We start from the raw sequence: 27,170 nt of genomic DNA on the forward strand, positions 1-27,170 counted from the left end.
TAAGAAATCCTTTCCTAGTATGATTTCATAAAAAATAGTTTGCTTGTGGTTTCTTAATATTTTACAGGTTTGGTTTTTAAACTTGACGCTCTTAAGCTATTTGGGATTTATGTTTCTATTCATTTATTTTATCTAGAGCTGAATTTTGACTTTTTCCATCTAATCAATTATGCCAGCATTTCTGATAGTCCATCCTTCCTCTACTGACTTAAATTTTTTTTAGATAGACTTTTTATTGTAGAATAGTTTCGATAACTGAAAAGTTGTAAAGACCGTACAAAGAGCCCCAATAATTTTTAATGCCACTTCTGTCATGTTTTCATGTAGGTTTTTATAGTCTTCTGTTCTACTGGGCTCTTATCTATTGCAACACTAATACCATGGTGTTTTTATTATCCATAACTTTTTGATTTATTTGGATACCCGGCAATGGAGTATTCCTATCTTGCTCATTTCCATAGTTATCTAGGCTCCTCCTGGCCTCTTACTCCCCACACCGTTTTAGAATGAGCCTGTACAGTTCTGTTAACAACCCTGTTGGGATTTTGATGGGAACTTCATTTAATTCATAGAATCAAGAGAATTGATTCTTGAGTCTTTTCATCTATGAACTTGAGAGAACTTCTCTATTTAATTCTTTAGGTTCATAAGTATCTTGCTTATCTTTTATTAGATGTATTACTGAGCACTTTATATTTTTGGTTGTTATTGTGAATAGTTTTTTGGTTACATTTTGTTTTATATTTCTGGGAAGTCTATTTTTTCATGTTGATCTTGTATCTGGCAATTTTGTTAAATTATTTTATGAATTTAAATATAATATTGGAAAAATACATTTGTATATTTTCCTGGATATTATATGTAAACAACAGGACAGTTTTGTCTCTGTTTCTTAAATTTTAAGGTTATTTGCCCCTTTCATTTGGTTTGTTTATTAATTTTTGTATAAGTGGAGACCTACAGTATAACTTTGAATGATGGCGGCAATAGTGGGTCACGCCTTTAATGGAAGTGCTTCTAAAATGTCACTATTAAAGTGTCATAGTTCCTTTTAGTTTTTAATTGATTGTTTACACTTCTGCTGGGCGGGAAGCCTTAGATTTTATTTTTGTTCCTTTAGATTTTAACCTTAATTGTTTAGCACCAACTGTGATACAGAGGTGTTTTAAAGGTTTTTAAATGTCTCTTTTTCTTTATTATTTCACGTATAGTGTATACTCCTGGCTTACAGCAATTATTAGGTGTATGCCAAACTGTAATTTGCTTTTTCTACCATTCTTTCTGTATTTACTCTTTAAAATTTCACTTCGCTGAAGAGCTGTGTCTTCTTCATTGAATTACTTATTATTGTTTAAGTTGGTAAGATACCATGGATATTTATTTTGTTCTATGCCTGGTACTCGATCACCATCATTATTTGTTTTGTTGCCAAACTTTGGTTACTGGTAGCTCCTCCAAGTTGGCTCCTGAGTCCTTCTGACATGCCCCATCATGTTTTGGAAACTTCCTTTCATTCTGGGACCACAAGACATTTCAGGCTCACCTGTCCTTCCCCTGTCTTAGCCTTGGAATTAGCCTTTCTCTAAGGTTTATTGGAGAAGGATATTTTGAAACCAAGATCTGTATTCTAGTTGAACACATCACTGCTGGTGTGTCACTGATGTAGTCCCTCTTAGCTGACAGAGCAAGGAAATAGGTATGTTTATGTTTATGTATATTATATGTTGTGTGTACACTGGATCTATGTATAGACAGAAATGTGTGTGTGTGTGTATGTATATATACACACAGATCTGTATCTCTTTTGATTTCAGCAGCTTTAGGGAATACAAATCGTTTTGGTTACATGGTTGCATTATATAGTGGCAATGAAGTCTGGGCTTTAAGTGTGTCTACCATTCCCACCTGTGCACGTTGTACCCCATAGGTGATTTTTCATCCCTCACCCCGTTCCCCTCCCCCTTCTGAGTTTTCGTGACCATTATACCATTCTCCATGTCTTTGCAGTTTCTTAGTTTAGCTTCCACTTATAAGTGAGAACATGTGGTATTTGGATTTCTGTTCCCAAGTTAGTTCACTTAGGATGATGTTCTCCAGTTCCATCCAAGTTGCTGCAGAAAACATTATTTCATTCATTTTGAAGACTGAATAGTAGTATTCCATGGTGTATATAGGCCACATTTTCATATCCACTGATCGGTTGAGGGGCATTAAAGTTGATTCCACATCTTTGCAATTGTGAATTGTGCTGTGAAGAACATGCAGTTGCAGGTGTCTTTTTTGTATAGGACCTCTGTTCCTTTGGATAGATTGTATCTATTGATTTCTATCCTTGTGTAGATATAAGTAAAACATGAGTTCAACTCCAGTTCCAAATCCCCCCACTAATTCTAACCTCTTCTTTCCTTTTTTTAGCTCTTTTCTTCAATAGTGAGAAACCTGGTTCTCATTTTTAAAAACGTTATTTGTGCACTCCTAATATACACATAAAATAATTTCAGAATTCTAACCTATGAAAAAGAGTTCATGACCCTGTGAAAAAAATTTTATTAGCCTGAGTGCAATATCTGTGTATAGTTCTATTTGTTTACTAGAAGACTTACAGCATGTAGTCAAAATCTAGTTACTGAGGTCACTTCCTTTCCATTCCAGGCCACTCATTATGGTTATATTTTTTATTTGCAACACAGAGGTTCGCTTGTTAATGATTTTATTTCATTTGGGTACTGGTCCACTCTGGTTGATTTCAGTTATTTATTCTGGGGGTAGCATCTGAAACATTATCATTGAGTACTCCAGCAAGTGTCACTTCAGTATTCCTTTCTTTGACCTCATCCTGAGTCTCCTGTTCCTGGTATCTTGTTTCCACCTATCCCTTCTAAGGAGACCAGTCTCCTTAGTTTTGCTTTGTTATTTCTGTGCTTCCTTTTGCACAAGTAAGCAGATGCATGTATCTTTTCTTACATTCTTTCTTTCTTCCATGAAGGGTAGAATACTCAGATCTTCTCTTATGCTTTGCTGGAAATCATTCCATATGAGATCACAGAGATTTTGCTCACTCTTTTGTTTTATTTTTATGCCTACATAGTACTCTGTTGTGTCGATTTACCATAGTTCAACTGCTCATACCTAGGTATGGGCATTTTGATTATTTTCAGGATTTCGCCATTACAAGCAAAAAATGGTTAAATGAATAACATACATATGTATTTTCATGCTTTTTTTTTTTTTAAACTTTGGGGGGGTCCTTCCTTACTGTGTTCACAGCAGCCATGCCATTTTATGTTTCTACCACCAGTACAGAAGAATCCAGTTCTCAAGTCCTCACCAACACTTGTCATTTTCTGGGTTTTGTTTTGTTTTTCCCCTTTTGGCAGTATCCATCCTAATGGGTGTGAGGCTGTATCTGTGCTTTTTTTTTTGAGTTGGAGTCTCACTCTGTCGCCCAGACTGGAGTGCAGTGGCTGCTCCTGGCCACCGCAGCCTTGACCTGCTGTGCTCCTGCGATTCTTCTGCCTCAGCCTTTCAAATAGCTGGAACTACAGGCACGCGCTACCACACCCGGCTAATTTTTTTATTTATTGTAGAGATGAGGTCTCACCAAGTTGCCAGGCGAGTCTTGAACCCGCGGGCTCAGGCAATCCACTCACCTCAGCCTCCCAAGGTGCGGGATTACAGGCTGAGCTACCGAGCCTGGCTATATCTGTGCTTTTAATTTGCCTTTCCCTAATGCCTAATGATGCTGTACATCTTTTCATGTGCTAATTGGTCATTTATATATCATCTTTGGAGAAATGTCTACTCAGGTTTTTGCCCATTTTTTTTTTCTTTTTATGCTCAAATTGCTTCTTCATCTATTTTTTTTTATTAAACATATTTTTTATTTTAAAATTGTGGGGTACAATTAAGGGTTAGGTATACAAATATGCATCATTCAGACACCTTTTGCCCATTTTTAAATTGGGTTATTTGTCTTATTGTTGAGTTGTGGAGATTCATTATATATTCTGGATGTGAACCCCAGATATATGATTTTCAAATGTTTTCTGCCATTTCATGGGTTGTCTTTTCACTCTGTTGATTGTGTCCATTGATGCATAGAGGTTTTAAATTTTAATGCAGTCCACTTTTCCTATTTTTACTTTTGTTGACTGTGCTTTTTGTCATATCCTGGAAATCCTTGCTAAATCCAATGTTCTGAGGATTTCTCCCTATATTTTCTTCTCAGGCTTTTATAGTTTTAGGACTAAGTTTAGGTCTTTGATCTCTTTTGAATTACTTTTTATAAATGCGCTAAGGTGAGGTTCTGTGTTCATATGTGGTTTTATTAGGTCTTGCCAATTTCTCCTCCAGGAGAGTAGCGCCAGTTTGCATTTCCTCTGCCAGTGTAGCGGAGTGCTTGCTCCCACAGTCTTGCCAACAGAATATGTTGTTATACATTAAAGTTTTTGCCAATCTGATAGAAAAAATGTAATCATAGTGTTTAATTTTCACTTCTCTAATTATGTATGGGTTTGAACAGTCTCTCATATGTTTAGGGTCTATTTTTATATGTCTGATGAATTGTCATTTTGTCTTTTTTAATTTTTTCTGTTTAAATCTAATATTATGCTATATTTTAATGGGTTTCCTATATTGTGCCAATCTTACATTCTTGGAATAAATCCCTCTTGATCATGGTGTGTTATTTTCTCAGTGTGGTATTGAATTCTGTTTGCTAATATTTTATTTAGAATTTCTGCATTGATGTTTATGAGTGATATTATATAAATGATAATGTATAGTCTAAACCTTACTAGATGTTGGTTTCAATGTGATAATTTGCTTCATAAAAGAATTGGGAAGTGTTGTTCATTTTCAAGGCTCTCAAGCAATTTATGGAGCATTGGGGCTATCTGGTGTTTGAAAGTTTGGAAATTTTCCTGTGAAATAAATTGGCTCTTTTACTATTTTACATTTTCACTTAATAATTTTCCCTGTTTTTTTTTTCCCTTGGAAAGTGGTCTTTTAAAACATTTTCTGTCTGGTGAAAACTAATTTATTTTCCTAGGAAATTATTCATCTCATCTAGTTTTTCAATTTTATTTATACAGAGATCTTTATTTTTTTATGGTATTAAAATTTTTTCCTGTTTCCTTTTTGTCATTTCTTATTTTTTAATGTTTTTGATTTCTATTCTCTGTCAAAGTAGTGAGCAATTTGTCTATTTTGTTAGATTTTCTTTTTCAAGAAATAGCTAGGATTGTGATTTGTTTTGTCTTTGTTAATTAGTTTTGTTAGCAGAATTAATTGTTTTCATTTTTTCTGTTTTCTATATCATTACTTTCTGTTTTTGTCATTATTATTTCCTTCTTTGTGCTTTCTTTTTGTTTATTTTCTTACCCTTTAAAATTTTATTTTGAGCTAGAAATTTAAATTATGTATTTAATTTCATCTATCTATATCCAATTGTTACAGACAGGGTCTCACTGTCTCCTGGGTTGGAGTGCAGTGGTGCAGTCATAGCTAATTACAGCCTTGACCTTCTGACCTAAAGTGATCCTCTAGCCTCAGCCTTTTGAGTAGCTGGGACTACAGGTGTGAGCCACCACACCCAACTAACTTTTTAATTTTTTGTAGAGATACGGAGTCTTGTTATGTTGCTCAGACTGATCTTAAACTCCCAGTCTCAAGCAATCTTCCCACCTTGGACTCCCAAAGTGCTGGGATTATAGGTGTGAACCACTATGGCCAGCTTTTAATTCTTTTATTTTTTACTGATAAAAATGTTTAGTGATATGAATATTTTGTCATCACTGTTTTAAATGTATCCTATAGACACTAATATGTAGAGGTTTCATTGTCACTGAAAAAAATCGTCTTATTTCAGTTTACGTTTTCCCTTTCATCCAAATGTTTGTAATGGAAGCATTTTAAAATTATACTTGCTCTTAGCCAAAAGACCGAGTAGTGATAGCATTTTAAGTATAAAGATGAAGGACCTTTTGTATTTATTTGCTTTTATGCTGTCTACTGTACACTTTACTTCATTTTGATCAGTTTTGTGTGTAGTCTTTTTTCTTTTTGACATTTATCGTTTTCTTTACTTGATATGTGGTTAATTTTTGTGAAGGTTCCATGGGTCCTTGAGAAGCAGGTGGATTCTCTGTTATCAGGTATAGAGTTTGATGTGTATATTCATAAACTGACCCTATTCAGTTATGTTCTTTATGCCTTCTTTTTCCTTTTTTGCTTTATGAGGCTCTAGAGTTTCCTGTTCTTAGTGTGTTTTTTCTATATCTCTTTGCACCTGCTGTAGTTTTTGCTTCAGGAATGTGGTTATTGTGCTATTTGGTGTACTTTGATAGTGAATTGTAACTTTTGGTATTAGAAATGCCATTCCTTGGCATGTGTAATGCTTTCAACTGGCATACCTTTGTTCATTCTATATTCCAGCCTTTCTGAATTGGTTTGTTTTACATGTGTGCATAGCTTTGTGAGCCAAATTCAAAATTCTTTTCTTTAAATGGTGAGTTAAGTCTATCAATCCATATGTTGATATGATTTATATGTTTTGTCTCTTTTGTGAAGGTGTGAATTATATTACATTTGCTATGTTTCTTTCTCTCTGAGATGCTTATTATTTGTTCTGTATATACAATTTTGTGGTGTCATAAGGGGAGAAATAATATATTTTACTTACCCATTGCTTGGTTTATGACTGAGAGCCCTATAACAAAAGACAGAGTAACAAGACAAAACAAATTTATTTTAAATAAGTTTTACATGACACAGGTACTTTTAGAAATGAAAACCCAAAGACACAGAGGAATCCATGATTTTTATGGACAGTTACATAGAAGTATGATTTGGAGAACAAGAGGGAATTATATGATAGTAAACTTGGGGGAACTTCGCAAGGTCTGTTCAGTTTCTTTGTGGTGTCCCTGTGTAACATTTCTTCCTGGAGGGCAAGACATCTGTCATGTGGACTTCAGGGGAGAAGGGAGAGAAAGGTCAGAGAGTGACCTTCTAGGCTTCCTTCAGGGTCATAAAATAGAAGAAGGATCGTGGAGGAAAGTCTTCTAGCTCTGCTGTTTTCTTAAATGCCAAGGGGCTGTGTTTTGGGGTTGTAAGTCCCGAACCCCATCAGTGTTTAGGAGTTAAAAAACAATTTTTTTGGTTTATCTTCAATTGTTCACCTTTAAAAAATGTTCTTAGCACTGTTTTCTTATTTAACTTTTACTCTTTGGTTTATCCATTTTTATTGGAATTCTTCAATTCCCATCTATTATTTATATGACAAACAAGAAACTTTGTTTTTCTCATTGTCTCTTCTCCCCTGATTTTTAAACTGCATTATCTTTACTTTTCACATGCCACTTTGGTGTAGTTGTCTCCATCTTCATTCCCGCTTTTGTACCTGTCTTAAATCTTTATTTACATATTCAGAGTGCCCATCATCAACCCTTTTGTTGGCTGAATGAAGCTCCTCATCTAATAGTTTAAGAGCTCATTGGTGCTCATTTGAAAGCTGTTACTTTCTAAAGTCTTGATACTTAAAGGGCAACCTGAGTGGGTATAAATTTTTCAGTTTATGTTTTTATTCTTTGAATTTTTTAAAAGATGCTATTTCATTGTCATCTTCTTTTGCATTTTTTATGAAAATTCTGACGCCATTCAAACTTTTTCTTTTTTGTACTTATTTGATCTTTTAGCCCGTACCCTTGAAGATTTTTTTGATCTTAGAAATTTAATGGTTTTACATAGGAATATTTTGGAATTGAGTATTTTGGGTTAATGTTCCCAGATACCCAGTGGGCTCTTTAATTTTATAAATTCAAATATTTTAAAAAAATTTCTGACAATTTAAAATTAAAAAACAAATTTTTTTTAGTTCTGATTCATTGTTTTTCTTCTTCTTCTATTAATGTTATTTTTTCTTTGCTTGTTTTCCATTTCCATTACTTTCTCTTTGATCTTTTTGTTTTTTAAAATTTGTTTCCACTTTATTCTCTTAGTTTGGTTTCTTGCATTTCCTGAATGCTTTTTAATGAAATATTCATTTGAGTCTGTTCTTTCTTGGGCATTTCAGTTTATTCTTTATGTCTGAGATAATTTTGCTCTTTTCTTCCATTTCCTTTCTGAGTTTTGCCACCTTCTTTTCATACCCTCCTGTTTATTGTGTGTGTGGTGGCGTTTCATATCCCAAATTCTTATTTGAGTATGTTGGTTTCATCTGGAACATTACCTTTTAGTTTTTTTGTGCTTTGTGATTATTTTGTTGGAGGGAATTTACCTCTGTTGATATGTATTGTATTCTCTTTGTTGGAATACTTCAGTATGCATTATGTTCATTTTTTCTGTTTATTTTTAAGGTATGGGGGTGTTTTTCAGGATTTTTAGCTCATTGGCTCCCTCTTCTGTCAGTATAGGAAAGTCTGGATGCTTTTGTGGGTTTTTTGTTTGTTTTGGTGATGGGAATGTGTGGCTTCTGAAGTTTGGCTCTCTTGTCATTGTATAAGATTTCGGATTTTCCTTTTTTGCTTTTTTTCTCTTTTAACCACCCAATAACCAAAGGGCATTTCTTTCTTTTTTTGTCTTATGTCTTTCCCAGAAGCTATGTGTTTTAAAAACGGCGCCTTTAGATTGAACTTGCTTTTAAGTTCCTTCTGTGGAGTCAGTGCTCTGATCTGCTTGGATACTTTTTTAGTATTTGAAACTTAGGGTTAGCTGAGGGTTGACTTTGTGTTTCTTGTAATGCCTTTTTATGGTGGTTTCAGATCAGTCTGCAATTCATCGCTGATTCCTATTTTTTTATTTTCATAGTTTTTTACTCTGTCTTTGCTTGCAACAAAGCCTTGTGGAAGAGAAAAGGGGAGGGAGGAGATCCCTTGCTGGGATTGTGTATTTTTTTCTTATTTTTATTTGTAGTTGTTTTGGATTTGGGGCAGTTTCTTGTTGTCAGGTTGACCCGAGGACGTGGTTTTCATGCACTTTTTGTTCTACATGATTTTGGAGGGGACACTGGGAGATGGGGAGCTAAGCAGCCACCACTGCCAGCCTGGGAGCTCCCAGCACTGGACATTGTAGAAGGACATTTGTTTTGACTGTTTTTCTTTTTTGTGAACTTTGATGTCACTTTATTTCATTTAATATGCACAACTCTGTGATATGGATAATACTGTCTCCACTTTACAGGTGAAAAAATTAAGGTCCAGCAAGATTAAAGGACTGAAGGGCGATCATACAACTAGGAAGTGATGGAGACTCTAGTCAGATCTGATTGTGTGACTCCAAGCTCTTGTTTTTCCCTCACATCACACCATCTCCCTGAGTAACTGAAGATATGCATGCATTGACCAAGGACTGCATGGTCATATCTCTCAGTGTTTATTAACGTAGCCAACAGCTGGTCCTTGGCTCCTTGTCCCTTCTGTTATCCTGTGTCCCTGGCATATTTTCAGTAGCCTTTTCTCTACTGTCTGCTACTCCTTGACCTTCTAAGGCATGTCCTCTTTCCTGTAAAGGGGATAATGCATATTAAGTGCTGTTCCATGGTAAAATGAGTCAACAATGCCAATTTCATCCATTTTTTTTTCCCTAATGGAGCTGTTTACACTACCTTCCCTTAAAGCAAACTTGCCATCATGTCCCTCCTGGCCCACTGCTGTCTCTGTGCATAGTCCTATCCTGAGGCCATGTAAACTCTGGATTCATGGAAATAATAGCCCTGAGTAGCAGTTGGCAATGACTTTTGGCTGCTTCCTTTCTGGAGTAGGGTGTTATATTGTCTGTAGTTTTCTTTAAAGTAATTTAATCTGCACCTTAGGGGTGCTTAGCTAACAGTTTTGAGGTACCTTAATCATGAATCTACACTCCAGGGGTAGTTAGTTAACATTTGAAAGACCCTAATCAAAATTCTATACTCCAGAGGCGACCAGTGCATCAGATGTTGCTCTCAATCTGCACCAGCGGATGCATTAATTAGAATAAAAGTTGTAAGAAGTAATTTTTCACTGGTGAAGGAAGGGAATGGAATTTAAGGTATGTAGTTGACCAAGTACCTGCATGGAGACAAGACCTGAACAGAGGGCAAGGATGCGGCTTGGTGAGGTCAGCAGCCCCCAGCCTAGGTCCCACCTTGACTTGGGCCTGTGTCTGCATTCCTCGAGGGCTGGAAGGTTCACCTGGCCAGTCGAGCATGCTAATCTGTATTACCCACGTGCCCGAATCCAGCCCGCTTCTGCCTGCTTCTCCACCCAGAGCTCCTTGGACTTTGCTCAGCCCCACTCATCGTGTGCATTTCTTGTCCATAGAGATGTTACTCTCAACTTTGAGCCACACAACTTCTTTTCAATTTCTTAATTTATATTTTGTATATAATTATGCTTTGAGCAGATTGGATATATCAAAAGTGTGAATTTATAGTGCCATTTTGACCAGAAGCACAGACATTATTTTGAAATGAGAATCTTATTATTTTCTACTTGAGAATATTATCAGTGTTTTGAGGCCAGGTTCCCATCTGTGAGGTGGCCGCACTGGAGATACATAATTTGCTCGATGCTGTGCTGGTCTTATTGGTAATGTTTCTGAAGGCTCCTTTTTATATTGAATTCTGTTCAGTAGTGGCAGACAATGTTTGTGTTACATAGGGATAATATTTTTGAATACAACATGTAATTTAAGTTATGTAGATTAACTTATATGTATTAACTTTGCATAAATTATGTAATGCGGAGTGTAAGGGATGGTATCTACCAAGAGTTTATATAATAAATGCTACTATTGTCTCATACCTTAATTAACATGTATAAATATAAATGATACCTCAAATAATACAACTTATTCAATAGAAAGTTAAAGTATATCATAGGGCTCTTACCATCCACAGTTTGGCTCATGTTACTGATCTTGTCTCAGTAAACATACTGAAGAAAGTTAGCAGCCGTGACCTGGTGGTCTCTAGATGACTTTTTGTACTCATGGGCAGACAAAGTAGTTTTTAAATAAAATACTTAGCTGCCTAACTGGGTTATTTAACTTTATCTGTTACTTTTTAAATGAGCCATCTATGATACAGGTATACATTTAAGTAGCTGTAGGCAGAGATGTATAGATTTAAACCATATTTAGTGGCATCATGGAATTGTAGAGCTTGAAAGGACCTTGGATATCATGGAGTTAGTCCTTTCATGAGTCCCAAAGAGTTTCAGTTCAACCCTACTGCCATGATTCCATGAGGCTTACGAATCTCAACCTCAGAGATGATTTCTGTCCCCTCAGACATATATGCCTCTCTATCCATGTCTGTCTATGCACTATGTGTGTGTGTGTGTGTGTGTGTGTGTGTGAGTGTATGTGTGATAAGAAACACCTGGAGCCCCAGATTTTTAGTAGAAATAATTGGTAAAAGGGCATTTTCATATTTAGCACTCCCTGTCAGTCAGTGAGTCTTTAAAACTAGATTTCAGAAATCTTTGCTTAATTTCCTCAGAGCAAAAAAAAAAAAAAGAGAGAGAGGAAGAGAGAGAGATAATTGAGAAAGAAAATAAAGTATTTCTAATTTTAAAGTGTTCTACACCTAAACATTGAGTACATATAGATACTAGGGAATGATTTGGGGTTCAGTAGTTTTGAAATATATACATTTTGTTCTAATTGCCGTGTGAGGCCTTACTGAATTTTGGTTAAATTATTTTTGCACGGGGCTTTTTTCATAAAGCACCAATAATTCTACCTGACCTCACAGGGCTTTTGTGATTATTAGACTACTCATGGTTTATTATATTATCCTTTTAAATTGCCTATTAATTTTGAGCTGATGTAAGTGAAGTAGATAATATAAATTAATTAATATTGGATCTGTTCAATGTTTCTGCTCTAGGAGATTTCATGAGACAAACAAAAAGATAAGTTTCTAGACAAATGTGCCATTTGGGACTGTGGCATTTTATTACTCATATCTGCTTGTTTGTTGTGTTTTAATGGGCTATCTGTCACATTAGTGTGCATATCAGAGGCTAAATGCCATGTAATCTTAGGTCTTACTGATTTAAGCTACACTTACATCTTCATCTGTCATCCTTGTGGATTGCTTGTGTGGGCATTTGCTAACTGCTACGTTCTCAGTGCGATGATCAGGTGGCCCTTGGCATGTGTCATGTTTGTGCCTCATGTGCTCTTCTGTGGAGAGTGTTTTGTCTCAGCTCAATTCCTGGTACTTTTTGTCTTCATGCCTGAAGCTCACTTATAGTTTGCTTGTTTCGCCCCCCCTGCCAGACCCACTTTAGGTGGCCCCTTGACTGCCGAGTGCCTTTTTCTGCTCCTGTGGGCTTGTTTTTGCTGGAGGGAAGACTTCTGAAGTATCTAGCTTCTTCATGCATGAAACAAAACTGGTAGCTGAAAGTGTTTATCCTTGGACTGTCACATTTGGAAGCTTTTTTTTTTTTAAATTTGCTATCAGAGTTGCCATCTTTAGAGGTATAAGACTTCTTGGCTTTACTTCCAGTCTTGCTAATATTAAAAAGGGCATTTATTGAACACCGTATTGGGAAATGCTTTCCACACTGCCAAGAAAGCCACATGTTTGTGGTGATTATGTGTGTTTCTGTTTTTGGATTTCAAGGATCTAGTGAGCCTGGGAAGACTTATATCACGTGCTCACAGAAGAACAAAACTCATATAAGTAATTATATCACATATGTAATTGAAATACCTTTGGTTCATATTTAAGTGTATGTTTAAAAATTGTGGTGAAGTATACGTAGCGTAAAACTTACCATTTTAACCTATTTTATTTTTATTTTTTGAGTTGAGAGTCTTACTCTGTGGCCCAGGCTGGAGTACAGTGGCATGATCGTGGCTCACCGCAGCCTGACCTCCTGGACTCAGATGATCCTTCTACCTCTGTCTCAGGGTAGCTGGGAACACAGGTGTGCACCACCATGCCCAGCTCATTTTTAAATTTTTTATTTTGTGTAGTGGCTATGTTGCTCAGTTTGGTCTCAAACTCCTGGCTTCAAGCAATCATCTTGTCCTGGCCCCTCAAAGTGCTGGGATTACAGGCATGAGCCACTGCCCCGACGATTTAGACTGTTTTTTTTTTTTGGGGAGTTGGAGTCTCACTCTGTCGCCCAGTCTGGAGTGCAGTGGCTGCTCCCGGCCACCACAGCCTTGACATGCTGGGCTCCGGCAATCCTTCTGCCTCAGCCTTCCAAGTAGCCGGAATTACAGGCATGCGCTACCATGCCCAGCTGATTTTTTGATTTATTGTAGAGATGAGGTCTTGCCAAGTTGCCCAGGCGGGTCTTGAACCCGCGGGCTCAGGCAATCCACTCACCTCAGGCTCCCAAAGGTGCGGGATTACAGGCTGAGCCACTGAGCCCGGCTAGACTATTTTAAAATGTATAGTTCAGTGGTATCAAATGCATTCATACTGTTGTGCAACCATCACCACTGTTCATCTCTAAAAGTGAACCTCTACCCATTAAAGACTAACTCCCCAGTCTCCCCTCCCCTCAAGCCCCTGACAACCATCATTCTACTTGACATTTCTATGAATTTGACTGCTCTAAGTACCTCATATAGGTGGAATCATACAGTGCTTACCTTTTTGTGACTGTGACAGACTTCATTTTGCATAATGTTATCAAGGTTCATCTGTGTTACGACATATGTCAGAACTTCCTTCCTTTTAAAAACTGAGTAATATTCCATTGAATGTGCATATATTTTGCTTGTTCATTCATGTATTGTGGATACTTGTATTGCTTCCATATTTTAGTGATTGTGAATAGTGCTGCTATGAAAATGAGTATACAAATATCTCTTCATGATCCTGCTTTCAAGTCTTTGAATATACTCAGAAATAGAATTGCTGAATATATGGTAATTCTATTTTTAATTTTTGAGGAACCACAGTAGTATTTTTCATAGTGGCTGTATCATTTTACATTTCCACTAGTAGTGTACAAGTGTTCCAATTTCTTCACATTCTCGTCAACTCTTGCTATTTTCTGTTTTTATTAAAAAAATTTTTTTGTAGTAGCCAGCCTGTTGGGTATGAGATGCTGCTTCATTGTAGTTTTGATTTGCATTTTCCTAATAATCATTAATCAATTATGTTAAACATCTTTTCATGTGCATATTAGTCATTTGTATATCTTCATTGGAAAAGAAGATATTCAAGTTGTGCATTTTTGAGATGGACATTTTTGTTACTAAATTTAGGAGTTCTCCATATATTTTAAATATTAATTCCTTATTGGATATACGATTTGCAAGTTTTTTTTCATTCTGTGGGTTACCTTTTTTACTCTATTGATAATGTCTTTTGGTGCACAAAAATTTTTAAATTTTCATTCAGTCCAATTTTATTTTTTCTTTTACTGCCTATGCTTTTGGTATCACAGCCAAGAAATCACTGCCAAATTTAGCATCAAGAAGCTTTTGTCCTCTGTTTCTTCTGAGGGTTTAATAGTTTTAATCTTATATTTAGGTCTTTGATCCATTTGAGTTCGTTTTTTTAATGTGGTGTTGTGTCTAAGTTTATTCTTTTGCATGTAAGTATTCAGTTTTCCCAGCAACATTTGTTGAAAAGACTGTCTTTTCCCATGGAATGGTATTGGTATCCTTGTCAAAAAATCATTTGACCATATATGTGAAGGTTTTTTTCTAGGTGCTCTATTTTATTCTGTTGGTCTGTATGTTTGCCTTGTGTGTGTGTGTGTGTGTGTGTGTGTGTGTGTGTGTGTGTGTGTGTGTGTGTGTTTGAGTTTGAGTTGGTGTTTCACTCTGGCTAGAGTGCAGTGCATGATAACGGTGATCACAGCAGCCTTGATCTCCTGAGTTCAGGCTAGCCTTCTACCTCAGCCTTCTAAGTAGCCGGGCCTATAGGCTTATGCCACCACACCCGGCTAATTTTTTGATGTTTTATAGAAACAAGGTTTTGCTGTTTTGCCCAGGGTGGTCTTGAACTCCTGGGTTCAAGCAATCTGTCTGCCTTGGCCTCTCAGTGTGCTGGGATTATAGGTGCGACCGGCCGCACTCGGCCTGTATGTTTGTCTTTATACCAGTATCACATGTTTTGATTACCGTAGCTTTAAAGTAAGTTTTGAAATCAGAAAGTGTGAGTCTTATAGCTTTGTCTGCTTTTTCAAGATTGTTTTAGTTCTTTGGGGTCCCTTGAGGTTCCATATAAATTTTAGGATAGATTTGTCTATTTCTGTAAAAAAACATTGCTGAGATTTGATGAGGATTATATTGTGTTGGGAGCCAACATCTATAGCTACATGGCTGAGGCCTGTAAAGGCCCATCTGGAAGATCGCCTCTGACATAGGATATCAGTTATACCTATAATATTGGCGTGTGATTAGTGACCAGTGTGCATACATGGCAGTAAAACTTATAAGTAAATCTCTATACACCTGATGGAAAGTTGCACAGCAGAATTATTTTATATGACCTTGTCCCTTCTAAGTTTTACTTCTTTCTAGATATTTTAAAACTTCTATTTCCTGGTAGACTGGTTAGTCAGCTCTTGTTCCCAAAAGCAGTTTCCCCTAGGGCTAAGATTAGAAACTAAATTACCATAATAGTTTTGTTGGCCCTGCCTCTAGCCAGGCAGAACGTTTTCTTTTGTTTCGTTAATTACCGAAACTCTGTCTGCTTCAGCCCATGGCCACCGTCATGGCGGCCATGCATTTCCTTGTTCAAGAGTGTGACAGCTACTATTTGATTTTTAGAGTAGACTTGTTAGGATAAAATATATACATATGCACTCATAGTTGCATTTACATTTTATAGTATATCTGAGTAAATTTGTGCTTGCTGATTTGTTTCCTTTTGCTACATTATTCAAATATAATAGTTACTATACGATTTATAAAAGAATTAATGATGAGGTATTAGCTTAATAAGATATAGCATAGTATTAAAGTCCAATCACTAGATCATATAAGAATTAAAGTTTAGACATATGAAACTCATATGAATTATAGTAAAGTTTGGTAGTTTAAGAATAAGTTTTAACTGAATTATAAGGCATTACGTTAAATCATAATAGGTTAATAGTATAACTAACAGCTAAGTCATTTAAGTAAACTTATAGATTATAGTATAGTGTTAAGTTGATAATATTAATCGTTAAAAAATATTAGGAGTCAATGAACTTGGATTGAACCTAGAGTTAACTTAGAAAGTTTTTGTATTAATCAGGGTTTAGAACAAAGAGTATAATATGAATGATTTATTGAACATTATGGAAAACACTTTGAGCAATCTGTATTGAAATTGTGCACCTGTGACCTTAATGTGGGTTTTGTGAAGCACGACAGGCATCATGGAGTTCGAATTGTCTGCTTGGAGCTTGCGAGTCTCGTGGTGGTCTTGTGATGCATAGTTTGTAAAGTGCGATATGCATGGAATCTGTACGCCCCCAGCAAATGATTATCACACTGCTGGAGGGTATAGAAAATGGTATATAAGTTGGAAGGAGTCCGAATAAAATTTGGCTTCAGTCCTGATCAGACTGTTCCCCGAAGAACTGCCTCTGAGTGGTCTCTTCTCGCCGTCCAGATTCTCCGGTGCGGGTCCTAACCCACCCTCGGTCGGAGCGGGTCTCCGACAATATTGAGTTTGTAGATTGCCTTGGGTAATATTGACATCTTAACAATATTAAGTCTTCCATTCCATGTGTATGGGATATGTTTCTATTAATTTATGTCTTTGTTAGTTTATTTTAACGTGTTTTGTAGCTTTCATTGTGTAGGCCTTTCACTTTTGGGGTCAATTCCTGTGTATTTTATTCATTTTAATGCTATTATAAATAAAATTGTTTTTGTAAGTTCCTTTTCAGATTGTTAATTGTTAGTTTCTAGAAATGCAACTGACTTTTTTGCTTGTTGACTTTGTATCCCGCTACTTTGCTAAATTCATTTATTAGTTCTAATAGTTTTTTATTTTTTTGATAAAATCTTTAGAGTTTTCTGTATATAAGATCATATTATTGCAAACAGAGATGATTTTACTTCTTTCAAATTGGAATGCTATTTTTTTTTTCTTGCCTAATTGCTCTGGCTATTACTTCTAGTGCTGTGTGGAACAGAAGTAGTAAAGTGGGCATCCTTGCCTTGTTCTTAATTTTAGAGGAGAAGTTTTCCATTTTTCACCATTGATTATGATGTTCATTGTGGCTTTTTTATACATTAATTTTGTTACACTGATGTAATTGTCTTATGTTACTAGTTTGTTCAGTCTTATCATGAAAGAGTATTGAATTTTTCACATGATTTTTCTGAGTCAATTTAAATGATCATGTGCTTTTGCCCCTTCATTTTCAGAGATCGATTTTCATATATTAAATTATCATTGCATTCCAGGAATATTTTCCACTTGATCATAGTGTATTTTCTATAAGAATGTTGCTGAATTCAGTTTGTTAGTATTTTGTTGAGGATTTTTGTATTGGTGTTCGTAAGGGATATCGGACTATAGTTTTTTTGTAGTATTTTTGTCTAACTTTGGTATCGGGATAATGCTGGCCTCATAGACTGACTTAGGACATTTTTCTTCTTCTTCTTTACTTTTTGGGAAAAATTTGGGAAGATTTGGTGTTCTTCTTTAAATGTATGATAGAATTCATCAGTCAAGCTATTAGGTCTAGGGCTTTTCTTTGTCAAGAGGTTTTTGAATCCTGATTCAGTCTCCTGGCAAATTATGGGTCTATTTTGATTTTCTGTTTCTTTGTGAGTTAGTGTTGATAGGCTTTATGTTTCTAGGAATTTGTCCATTTCATCTGTGTTATACAGTTTGGTGGTGTACAGTTATTCATTGTACTCTCTTATAATCATTTTTAATTCTCTAGAATCAGTGGTAATACAGCCTTCATTTATGAACTTAGGAACTTTCATTTAGTAATTTACATCTTCTCTATTCTTGTCTTAATCCATGTTGCCAAAGATTTGTCTTTTTAGTTGATGTTTTCAATTCTATTGATTATTGGTATTGTTTTTCTGTTGTCTATTTTGTTTATCCCTGCACTAATCTTTATTATTTCCTTTCTTCTGCTAGCTTTGAGTTTAGTTTGTTCTCCATTTCTAGTTCCTTAAGTTGTAAATTTAAATTGTTATTTTGAGATCTTTCTTGTTTTTTAATGCATGTATTTATAATTATAAATTTCCCCATTATTACTGTTCTTTCTGTGTCCCATAAGTATTGGGATATATTGTGTTTTCATTTTCGTTTATCTCTGTGTAATTCTGTGTTTTTACTTGTGATTTCTCTTTTGTTCCTTTGGTTATTTTAAGAGTGTGTTAATTTCTACAGATTTGTGAATTTTCCAGTTTCACCTCTGTTATTGATTTCTAACTTTATCCTTATTTGTTTAGAGAAAATATTTTGTATGATATCTATCTATATAAATCTATTGAGACATAATTTGTGGCCTAACATATGATCTATCCTGGAAAATGTCCCATATGCACTTGAAAAGACTGTGTATGTTGTTGTGGAATAGCATGTTCCGTATGTGTCTGTTAGATCAAGTTGTTTTACTGTGTTGTTTAAGTCCTCTATTTTCTCATGTATCTTTGATCTTGTTGTTCAGTTATTGAGAGTGGGTCTTCAACTGTTATAGAACTGTCTACTTCTCCATTCAATTCTGTCCACTTTTGCTTTATGTATTTTGATAGTCTATCATTAGGTGTATAGATGTTTATAATTGTTATATCTTTGTGCTGTATTGAGTCTTTTATTAATATGTACTGTCCTTCGTTGTCTCTTGTAATCCTTTTGATTTAAAGCCTGTTTTTCTCTGGTATTAGTATAGCCACCCCTGTTCTCTTTTTGCTCTTTGCTTGGAATATCTTTTCCCATCCTTTTACTTTCAGTCTGCTTGTGCCTTTGGATATCTATTTGTACCTTTGTAGGCAGCATACAGATGGATCATGTTTTCTTACTCATTCTGCCCGTCTCTCTCTTTTGATTACAGAGTTTAATCCTTTTATATTTAAAGTATTTACTAATAAAGACATATTTCTGTCATTGTGCTATTTGTTTTCCATCTGCCTTATCATTTTTTTGTCCTCATATTCCACATTACTGTATTATTTTGTGTTTAATTGAGTTTTTGTAGTAAAAGATTTAAATCTTTTCTCATGTTATATTGATACACATTCAGTAGCAATTTTCTTTGTGGTTACCATGGGGGTTACATTTAACATCCCAAAGTTATAACTCTAACTTAAATTTATACCAGCTTAATTTCAATAACATATAAAAACTCTGCTCCTTTACAGCTTTTTTCCCTATCTCTTTTAGTTGTTAATATCACAAAATAACATCTTTAAACATTGTGCGATCCAAAACATAAGTAATTATTTTAAATGCATTAGCCTCTTAAACTATATAGAATGCAAACTATGGATTTACAAACCAGAGTTACAACAATATTAGCTTTTAGACCAATAATTGTGTTTTCAGAATGTTTCAGTCTCTTATGTAGAAACAATGGTTATAAACTGTTGTTGCAATTATAATAGTTTTTATAATTGCCTAGTTATTAACCTTTACTGAAATCTGTATTTCTTCATATGGTTTCTAGTTATTGTTTAATGTCCTTTACTTTTAACATGCAGGGCTTTCTAGAGCATTTCTTGCAGGGCAGTTCTAGTGGTAAGGAACTCCCTTAGCTTTTTTTAAATCTGGGAATGTCTTAATTATCTCTTACTTTTGAAGGACAGTTTTGGTAGATGTGAGATTCTTCATTGACCTTTTTTTTTCTTTTAGCACTTTGTAATGAGTTACTTCTCTCATTGCTTTCAAGATTATCTCTTTGTGTTTGTCTTTTCAAAGTGAAATATCTTTGAGTTCCTCTCACTTGCAGTTTGTTGAACTTCTTGGATTTTTCTTTTTATGTCTTTCATAATATTTGGGATGTTTTCTACTACTATTTATTTAATTATTCTCTATGCTCCATTTCCTTTTCCTTTTGGAGCTCTCACAATGTGTAAGTTAATGTGTTTGATCTAAAGGTCCTGTAGGCTCTGCTCACTTCTCTGCAATGTTTTTTCTTTCTGTTCTTTAGACCTCATAATTTCCATTGTCTTGAATCCAAGTTTACTGATTTTTTTCTTCTATCTGCTTCAATTTGCCTTTGAGTCCCTCTAGTGATTTTTCATTTTAAGTATTATACTTTTTAGCTTCCAAATTTCTTGATTTCTTTTTAGTTTTTATATCTCTTTATTAATATTGTCATTTTGTTGATATGTCATTTTCTTGACTTCCTTCATATTTTCTATTCTTTGGGCATCTTTAAGACAGGCATTTAAATGGCTTTTTTCTTTAGTAGATTTACCATCAAGTCTTTTTCAGGGACAGTTTCTGTTGGTTTGCTTTTATCTTTCGAATGAGCCATATTTTTCTCTTTCTTTGTGTGCCCTGTGGTATTTTGTTGAAAACTGGGCACTTGAATCTAATAATGTGGTGACTCTGAAAATCAGATTCTCCTTCTTTCCCAGGCTTTGTTATTTTCTTATGTTGTTATTATTTGTTTTTTAAGAATCAGTGTAGGCAGTCTGTGTCCCAAGGATCAGTTAATTTAGTGTTCAGCAGTTTTTGGGCAAAAAACCCCAGCATGAACCCCATGCCCTGCCCTCCCTACTCACCTGATCTCACCCCGAGCAATTTTTTTTTGTTTCCCTGGATGAAAAAAGTCCTCAGAGGGAAACATTTTGCCTGTGTGGAAGAGGGGAAACAAAAAAATGGTAGAAGCATCCTAAGAGACATCAAAATGGATGAGTTCAAAAACTATTTTGAGCAGCGGAAAAAGCATCTCCATAGGTGTATGGAGAGGACTTTGTAGATGACTGGTGTTTAAACATGTAAATAAATGCACATTTTTAGAAATAAATTTTGTTTTTTGGGGGTCCCCCCTCGTGGTTACATTGGAGAGGTTCTGCCAGTGCAGTTGTGTAGGTGGGGGAGATTCCTGGCCTTCCTACTCTGTCTCTCCATATTCCTCCTCAAGTGCATTTTGTAAGTTGGGTGCCCTCGACAAAGGATTTTTGAGAATCTGATTTTGGCCTCCAGAGGATTCCACGTCATTGAAGTAGAGGTTGTAGAGACTTTATGTGGTGGTTCCAAGAAGTTACTACATGTCCTGGAGTGTGTTCATTCTTTCCTAAGAGGGTTCCAATATTCCTCCAGCAGTACTGAATAACAGAGTGTCATCCAGTTGAGCTTAAATCTGCAATAAAAGGATGCATTTACTCTTTCATATATCACACGTTTAAAAAATCTTCCATTTGTTTTGAAGGATGGAGGGCAGAGGTGGGTGGGGAAAACTCTTGACTGTTAGGTTCAGCTTGAGACCTGTACTCCCTTTTGCTTTTCTATGTCTTAATCCAGCCATTTGTAAAACGAGAACATTCCGTGTGAGCTAGAGATTTGTAACCTGCTGTTTTTTTGGCAATTGTGGAAGCCCCTGAGTTCATGTATGGAATTTTGGGTGTGTATGTATTATTTGGAAGCGAAGGACTGTGACTTTTGGTAAATCTGCTGCCCTTCCTCCCCCTAGCATTACACAAGGGTAGAGAACCACTGTTCTTGGCTGTTTCTTCCATTCCAAAATCAAATGGGTTTGGATGAGAGCTGTTTACTACCACCCTACAGAGGCTTTTGATGTATAACATTACTTCTCAGAAACGTTTCATGGGTGATTAGTAAGATCTGTCTCTGATAGATGATGATGTCATAGCAAACCTATGTTTAAAGAAAAGTAGGAGGTTGTTCTTTTTTATTCATGAAATATCTCTTCATTACTCTTTCTCCTCAAAGTCTTGTCTCATGTTGTTGTTTTCCTTCAGGTTTCTTTATTTCTTTTAAAATTTGTTATAATTTTAACTCCGCTTTCTTCCCTCTACATGTACTTATAATGTCTTTTTCTCCAGTTGCTTATCACTGGAAATAAGCAGGATAAACAGGAACTTGAGAATAGGATCTGACTCTTTAGAATTCTCTGGCAGCACCATAGATGGCATTTTATAAACAGTGTGAGTGCTTATTAAATGTCATGAGCCAATAGAGTCATGGAAGTAATAGTCTTTGGAAAACTTCCCACTGAGATGCGCATACTAATTTTTAATTGCTTTTACATCTTATTACTTACTGATGGGTATGATTTGCAGACTATAGCTGTTATTTTGTGACTCTTAGATAGTTACTATGAAAATATAATTTAAATGGAAAAATCTTCTTGAATTCCTTTAAGGGCATAGTCAATGCAGTGATCCCATTTATTAGACTGCTCTGTTTGTGAATGTAGAATGGAGTTTGTGTCTGTGATTATTGCTGTTTTGTTTTGCAGCTAGGGAACTGAATCTGCAGGACATCAAGGAGGATTTGGAATTGGACCCAGAGGAGAACAGCACTCTTTTTATGGGCGTCCTCATCAAGGGCCTGGCCAAGCTGAAGAAGATCCCAGAGACTGTAAAGGCAATCCAAGAGCGCCTGGAGCAGGAACTCAAGCAAATTGTGAAGAGGTCTACCACGCAGGTGGCGGACAGTGGCTACCAGAGGGGGGAGAGCCTTCCCGTGGAGAACCAGCCAAGGTAGGAATGCCAGGGGTGGGGCGTGGTCACTTTTGACATTCTGCTGGCATTATTTTCTTGAACTTGGGATAGTGTTGCCCACACAAACTCAGACCAGTAAAAACAGCTTGACCAAGGCATAATTCAGCTGCCTGGTTTTTAATGTTGTTGAGAAATTTTAAAGCATGTCATCCATATTCAGATACATTGGATGAATGAATTGAATGATCGTAGCAGTTATTGAACATACACTAAGTAGTGTTCAAGGCAACTTCTGTATATTATCTCACTTAATTCTCACTATGGCTCTATGAGCGAGATAATGGTATCCACTTGTTGTAGTTAGGAGACCTGGGACTCAGGAATTAAGTTATTAGCTCAAGCCCGTAGAATAAGTGGATGGTTTTGGCATTGAATACAAATCCACTTGGTTCTAAAACCCGTGGTCTTTCATCTGTCTCATGCTTTCTTCTTTTTAATGTATGGTGATATTTGCCAAGAGGTAAATCAGTCTCAGGAATTCCTTAAAACAATAAATAGGATTTGGATTTTATAATTCTTGTTTTATAAGGAGAATATTGAAATTGTATTCAGATTCTAATTCTGTGACTATTATACACTGAGGGATCATGTTTGCCAAACAAGATTTAAGGGCATAATAGACTAATGTTGTCTGACAGTGGAATAAGATATTTGAAACTGAGGCTTTCCTGGAAAATCAGAGATTCACTATGAAGGGGTCTCTTTTCCTGTCTTTCCCTCCTCTGCTTCTTTCCCCTAAGTTCTCTCATCCACCAGACATGCACAGAGGCAGGGACTTGACATAGGGATAAAAAGGCCAATGGAAACTCAGTTTCACATGGGAATGAAGGGCAGGTAGAACCTGGCTCCTCGTTTGCGTGAATGGTTCAAGCTCCTGGGAGATGAATGTAGGAGTCGTAGTCTTATTGTTAAGGACATTTCCTCTGCTTGCTCTTAGGGCCTTACAATTTTTTCTAAAGAAGATACAATTAAGGAGAAATAATAACAGCCCATTTAGTATAGACTTCCCCAGACTTACTTTAGATTTTTTGGGAAAAACTAATGTATTTATACTTCCATATTCTTTTGTATGTCAAAATAACATTGACTTTAATTATACTTTGAGACTATTCAAAATTAATTTTCTTGTAAACTTCATTCAAAAGTACTACGATTGGCCAAAGAAATGACCCGTTACATCCTCCTCACACAGAATGTTTCAAAGCAAACCTCTGATTCGTTTGTATTCCTGCTTTGTGGTCTGCAGAAAGTAAACTGTCTTACAGGGATTCTTGCTTTAAATGAGGTTATATGGTTGTGGGACTTAGTAGAGTGGCACCAGTAATTTCTGTTACAGGAACACGTTCATGCATGTGGTTATGTGCACGTGCATATGTAAGTGAATACATGTTTGTTTATTACTGGCATCTTCCTCAGCTGCCATGTTCTTTAATCACTTGCATTATGGTCCAGGGAACCTGGAGAACTGTTCTTTGGATTTTGCTTTTCTTTCTTTGCCTGGTGCCTGGATTTCCATAAAGACCTTTGGACTCTTTACTAATGAATATGCTAAGATTCTGGTTTACTCTTTGTCCTGTTGCTTCAAATCCCTAGATGGATACCCTGAACTTTCCTAGGGAAATAATGTTACTGTAATATATATTGGAAATAAAATGAAAGGGCATGGATCAATAACTTTTCTGCAGATCTCATTACAGTGTCCTTAAAAGCACTGTGTCTTTCATGGGATTTTCACCTCTTTCTTTTCCATTACCTAGGCTTCTAGAATTCATGAGTGGAAATTACAGCACTGGAAGTAGAAGTTTAACACACTGCCCCAGGAGATACTAAATGCTTCTCTATGAGGAATGAGTCAGTAGCAGAATTTCCACCCCCCCTTTAAGTTTATTTTTTTGTAAGTATTTTTAAAAGGTTTTATAGGCAGGATATATTGGACACTAACAAATTGACAAGCGATTTACCTAGCCTTCATGTCTATAACACGATCCCACTTAAAAAAAAATACAAATCCAAAATTTGCGGCCCAAACTGTTTATTATGAGATATAATAGTACAGAGAAAGCAAATATTTGAGGTAAACCACTTCAAGATCAAAAGATTAATTCTTGGGCTGGAATTCCAAATGACTGATAATTTTGAACTGGTCTCTGGTGTGCTACCAAATGCTTTAAAACTCCTTGAGTTACTTATTTTGAATTAATCACAATCATTCAAAAATGATCAGTATTGTTGCTTCTAGAGGATTGGAATTTTAGAAAGGATATTGTCAAATTGTCCCCTGTTTGCATGTTGCTTTGTGTGCATCAAACTAAGGAAAGTGCTAGTGATGTTTATTTCAGAGAAAAGTAAAATCATAGCACTTGGCATTATTATTATTATTTACCATTCAAGGAATCTTATGGCTAAAGGCATAATCTGTTTTTCTTAAAACTGGAGCACAGGCTAAAAGAACCACGAATCCTCCCTTCTCAACGTGCATATTTTCTCCCCTATTCTCCAATGAATTAGCTTGTTCCAAAACATTAGGTATTCTGAGACAAGATCCCAGTACTGTAACTGTCTCTAAAAATTTCATTGTTCCGCATCATTTTATTAAATGTATTCTGTATGTGGTGCATTGCAGGCTTGTTTTCATTTGTATTTATGTAAAGAGAATTAATGTTGTGTGCTATTTTGCTAGAAATGTTGAAGGAGCCAGGCTAGTGAATTTCGTCTTGCTTTCAATTGCCAGGATACTTTCCCAGCCAGTTTAAAAAAATCACTTTGGTAACCCATGTACTATTTTATTTTGTTTTGTTTTTGAGCTCCCAAACTATTTGTAGGAGAAATATCTTCTCTTTTCTGTTTATTCATAATCTGTCAGTGCCTTTAAGCCTCTACTTACTATTAAAGGAAAATATTCAACTATGATTATTGCCAACTTGGTAAACATTAGGGTAACCTGCGCCTTGCTAATTTACCAGAACCACCTGCTACCCATTATTTCCCCAAAAAGACAGGCAGTGTCTTCAGCTTCAGATGGTGAATGTGGCCTGCAGCCTCTGTATTTCAGCATCCATTTCAACTCCTGCTGCCTAATTGTTGATTCTTTCCCAAAATCTAGCTCATGAGTATTTTCATATCATTTTTATTTTATAGAAGCTGGAAAAAGTTCTGTAATTTTAAAAAAAAAACAATAAGCATTTATTATTTCGGTTCTGTAATATTTAACAACAAAAAAAATGAGGAAGATACGGAAGAAAACAATTCTTCTAAAAAATGTGATATCTTTTCAAGAAAATGGAAGCAAGGAGAATGTGGGAAAAGAGAATGACTGGCATATGTGGGCACCTGCTCTGGCTCTTTGAAAATGAGCCTGTTTAAACATCAAGGCAGCTATTAATTGCAGGCAAAGGTGCTTGAGGCCTGCGCCTTGTGGGTAGTACGATTGGCTTAGGAGAGCAGAAAGGGCTGGATGAGCTGGAGCTGTGGCAGCCAATGAGACCTTTCTCCCTGTTGGAAGGAGACCATTTTGTGATGTTCACTAACTCTCTTAGGAGGAGGTTAGTGTCAGGTATGAGAAGCAGAGAACATTGTGTGTTTTGTGCTTGCTCTGATAGTGAAGAAAGATTCATGGAAAATACGGGAAAGAAATAGGCTCCAATACTAAACATAGTTTTGTTTGGATCATAAGGCTGTAGGTTTTGTTTTTTGTTCTATTTTGCAACTTTATTAAGTTATAGTGAAAAATAAAATCATTATTTAAAAATTAAATTATTACTTGAGTTATTTTAATGAGGTCTCTTTAGAAACGAAGATGCCTATGAGGACATGAACAGTCATAAAACAGAATTTTAGTATGAAAAAATGTCATGCGTGTTTTTAGACTAACTGGACATTGTTCATTGAGTTTCTTTTTTGTGCTTTTTGTGTCTGTCTGTTATGTTTGGCTTTTTATTGATTGCCCCTAAAGAGGAAGAGCGTGAGCACTAGTTAGCCTTGTTCAGCACCATCTCTCTAGAATCTCGATGGCACCCACCTGACCCATCGTGAGTACTCGTTTAAGGCAGGAGTGAATCCCATATGTGTTAACTATCAGCCAAGGGCCAGAGTTGGGCTAAAATGCTCAACAAATCCGATGAGGTTCCTGTCCTTGTGGAATTTAAAGGGAAGAAAGGCATTCATCCGAGGGCCCTTAGATTAGGCTGTTGTTACAAACTATGGTAAGAACTGCAGAGAACTAGGAAGTGTGCCACGCAGGTGGGCAGCCAGGGTACCATATTGAGTCTGGGTGGGTGGGCAGGATTTATGAGGTGATTGTTTTTATAGAGCAAGCCGGGCTTGGTGGCTCAGCCTGTAATCCCGCGCCTTTGGGAGACTGAGGTGAGTGGATTGCCTGAGCCCGCGGGTTCGAGACCTGCCTGGGCAGTGAGACCTCATCTCTACAATAAATCAAAAAATCAGCCAGGCGTGGTAGCGCGCGCCTGTAATTCCGGCTACTCGGAAGGCTGAGGCGGAAGGATCGCCGGAGCCCAGTGGGTCGAGGCTGCAGTGGCCCGGAGCGGCCACTGCACTCC

The 27,170-nt window shown here is 36.2% G+C and overlaps 1 protein-coding gene across 1 annotated transcript in view; it reads left to right on the plus strand.

The window, feature by feature from the left end:
* Positions 1-27,170, plus strand: part of LOC103257154 (exocyst complex component 4) — a 235,348-nt gene that overhangs the window by 78,821 nt on the left and 129,357 nt on the right. The window contains exon 6 of the mRNA XM_008054880.2: positions 22,350-22,593. Coding sequence (XP_008053071.1) covers positions 22,350-22,593 — 244 coding nt within the window. The remainder of the gene's footprint in view (positions 1-22,349; positions 22,594-27,170) is intronic.

Source organism: Carlito syrichta, unplaced genomic scaffold, assembly GCF_000164805.1.
Source record: "Carlito syrichta isolate Samal-C Ts95f unplaced genomic scaffold, Tarsius_syrichta-2.0.1 Scaffold301568, whole genome shotgun sequence".
Classification (NCBI taxonomy): domain Eukaryota; kingdom Metazoa; phylum Chordata; class Mammalia; order Primates; family Tarsiidae; genus Carlito; species Carlito syrichta.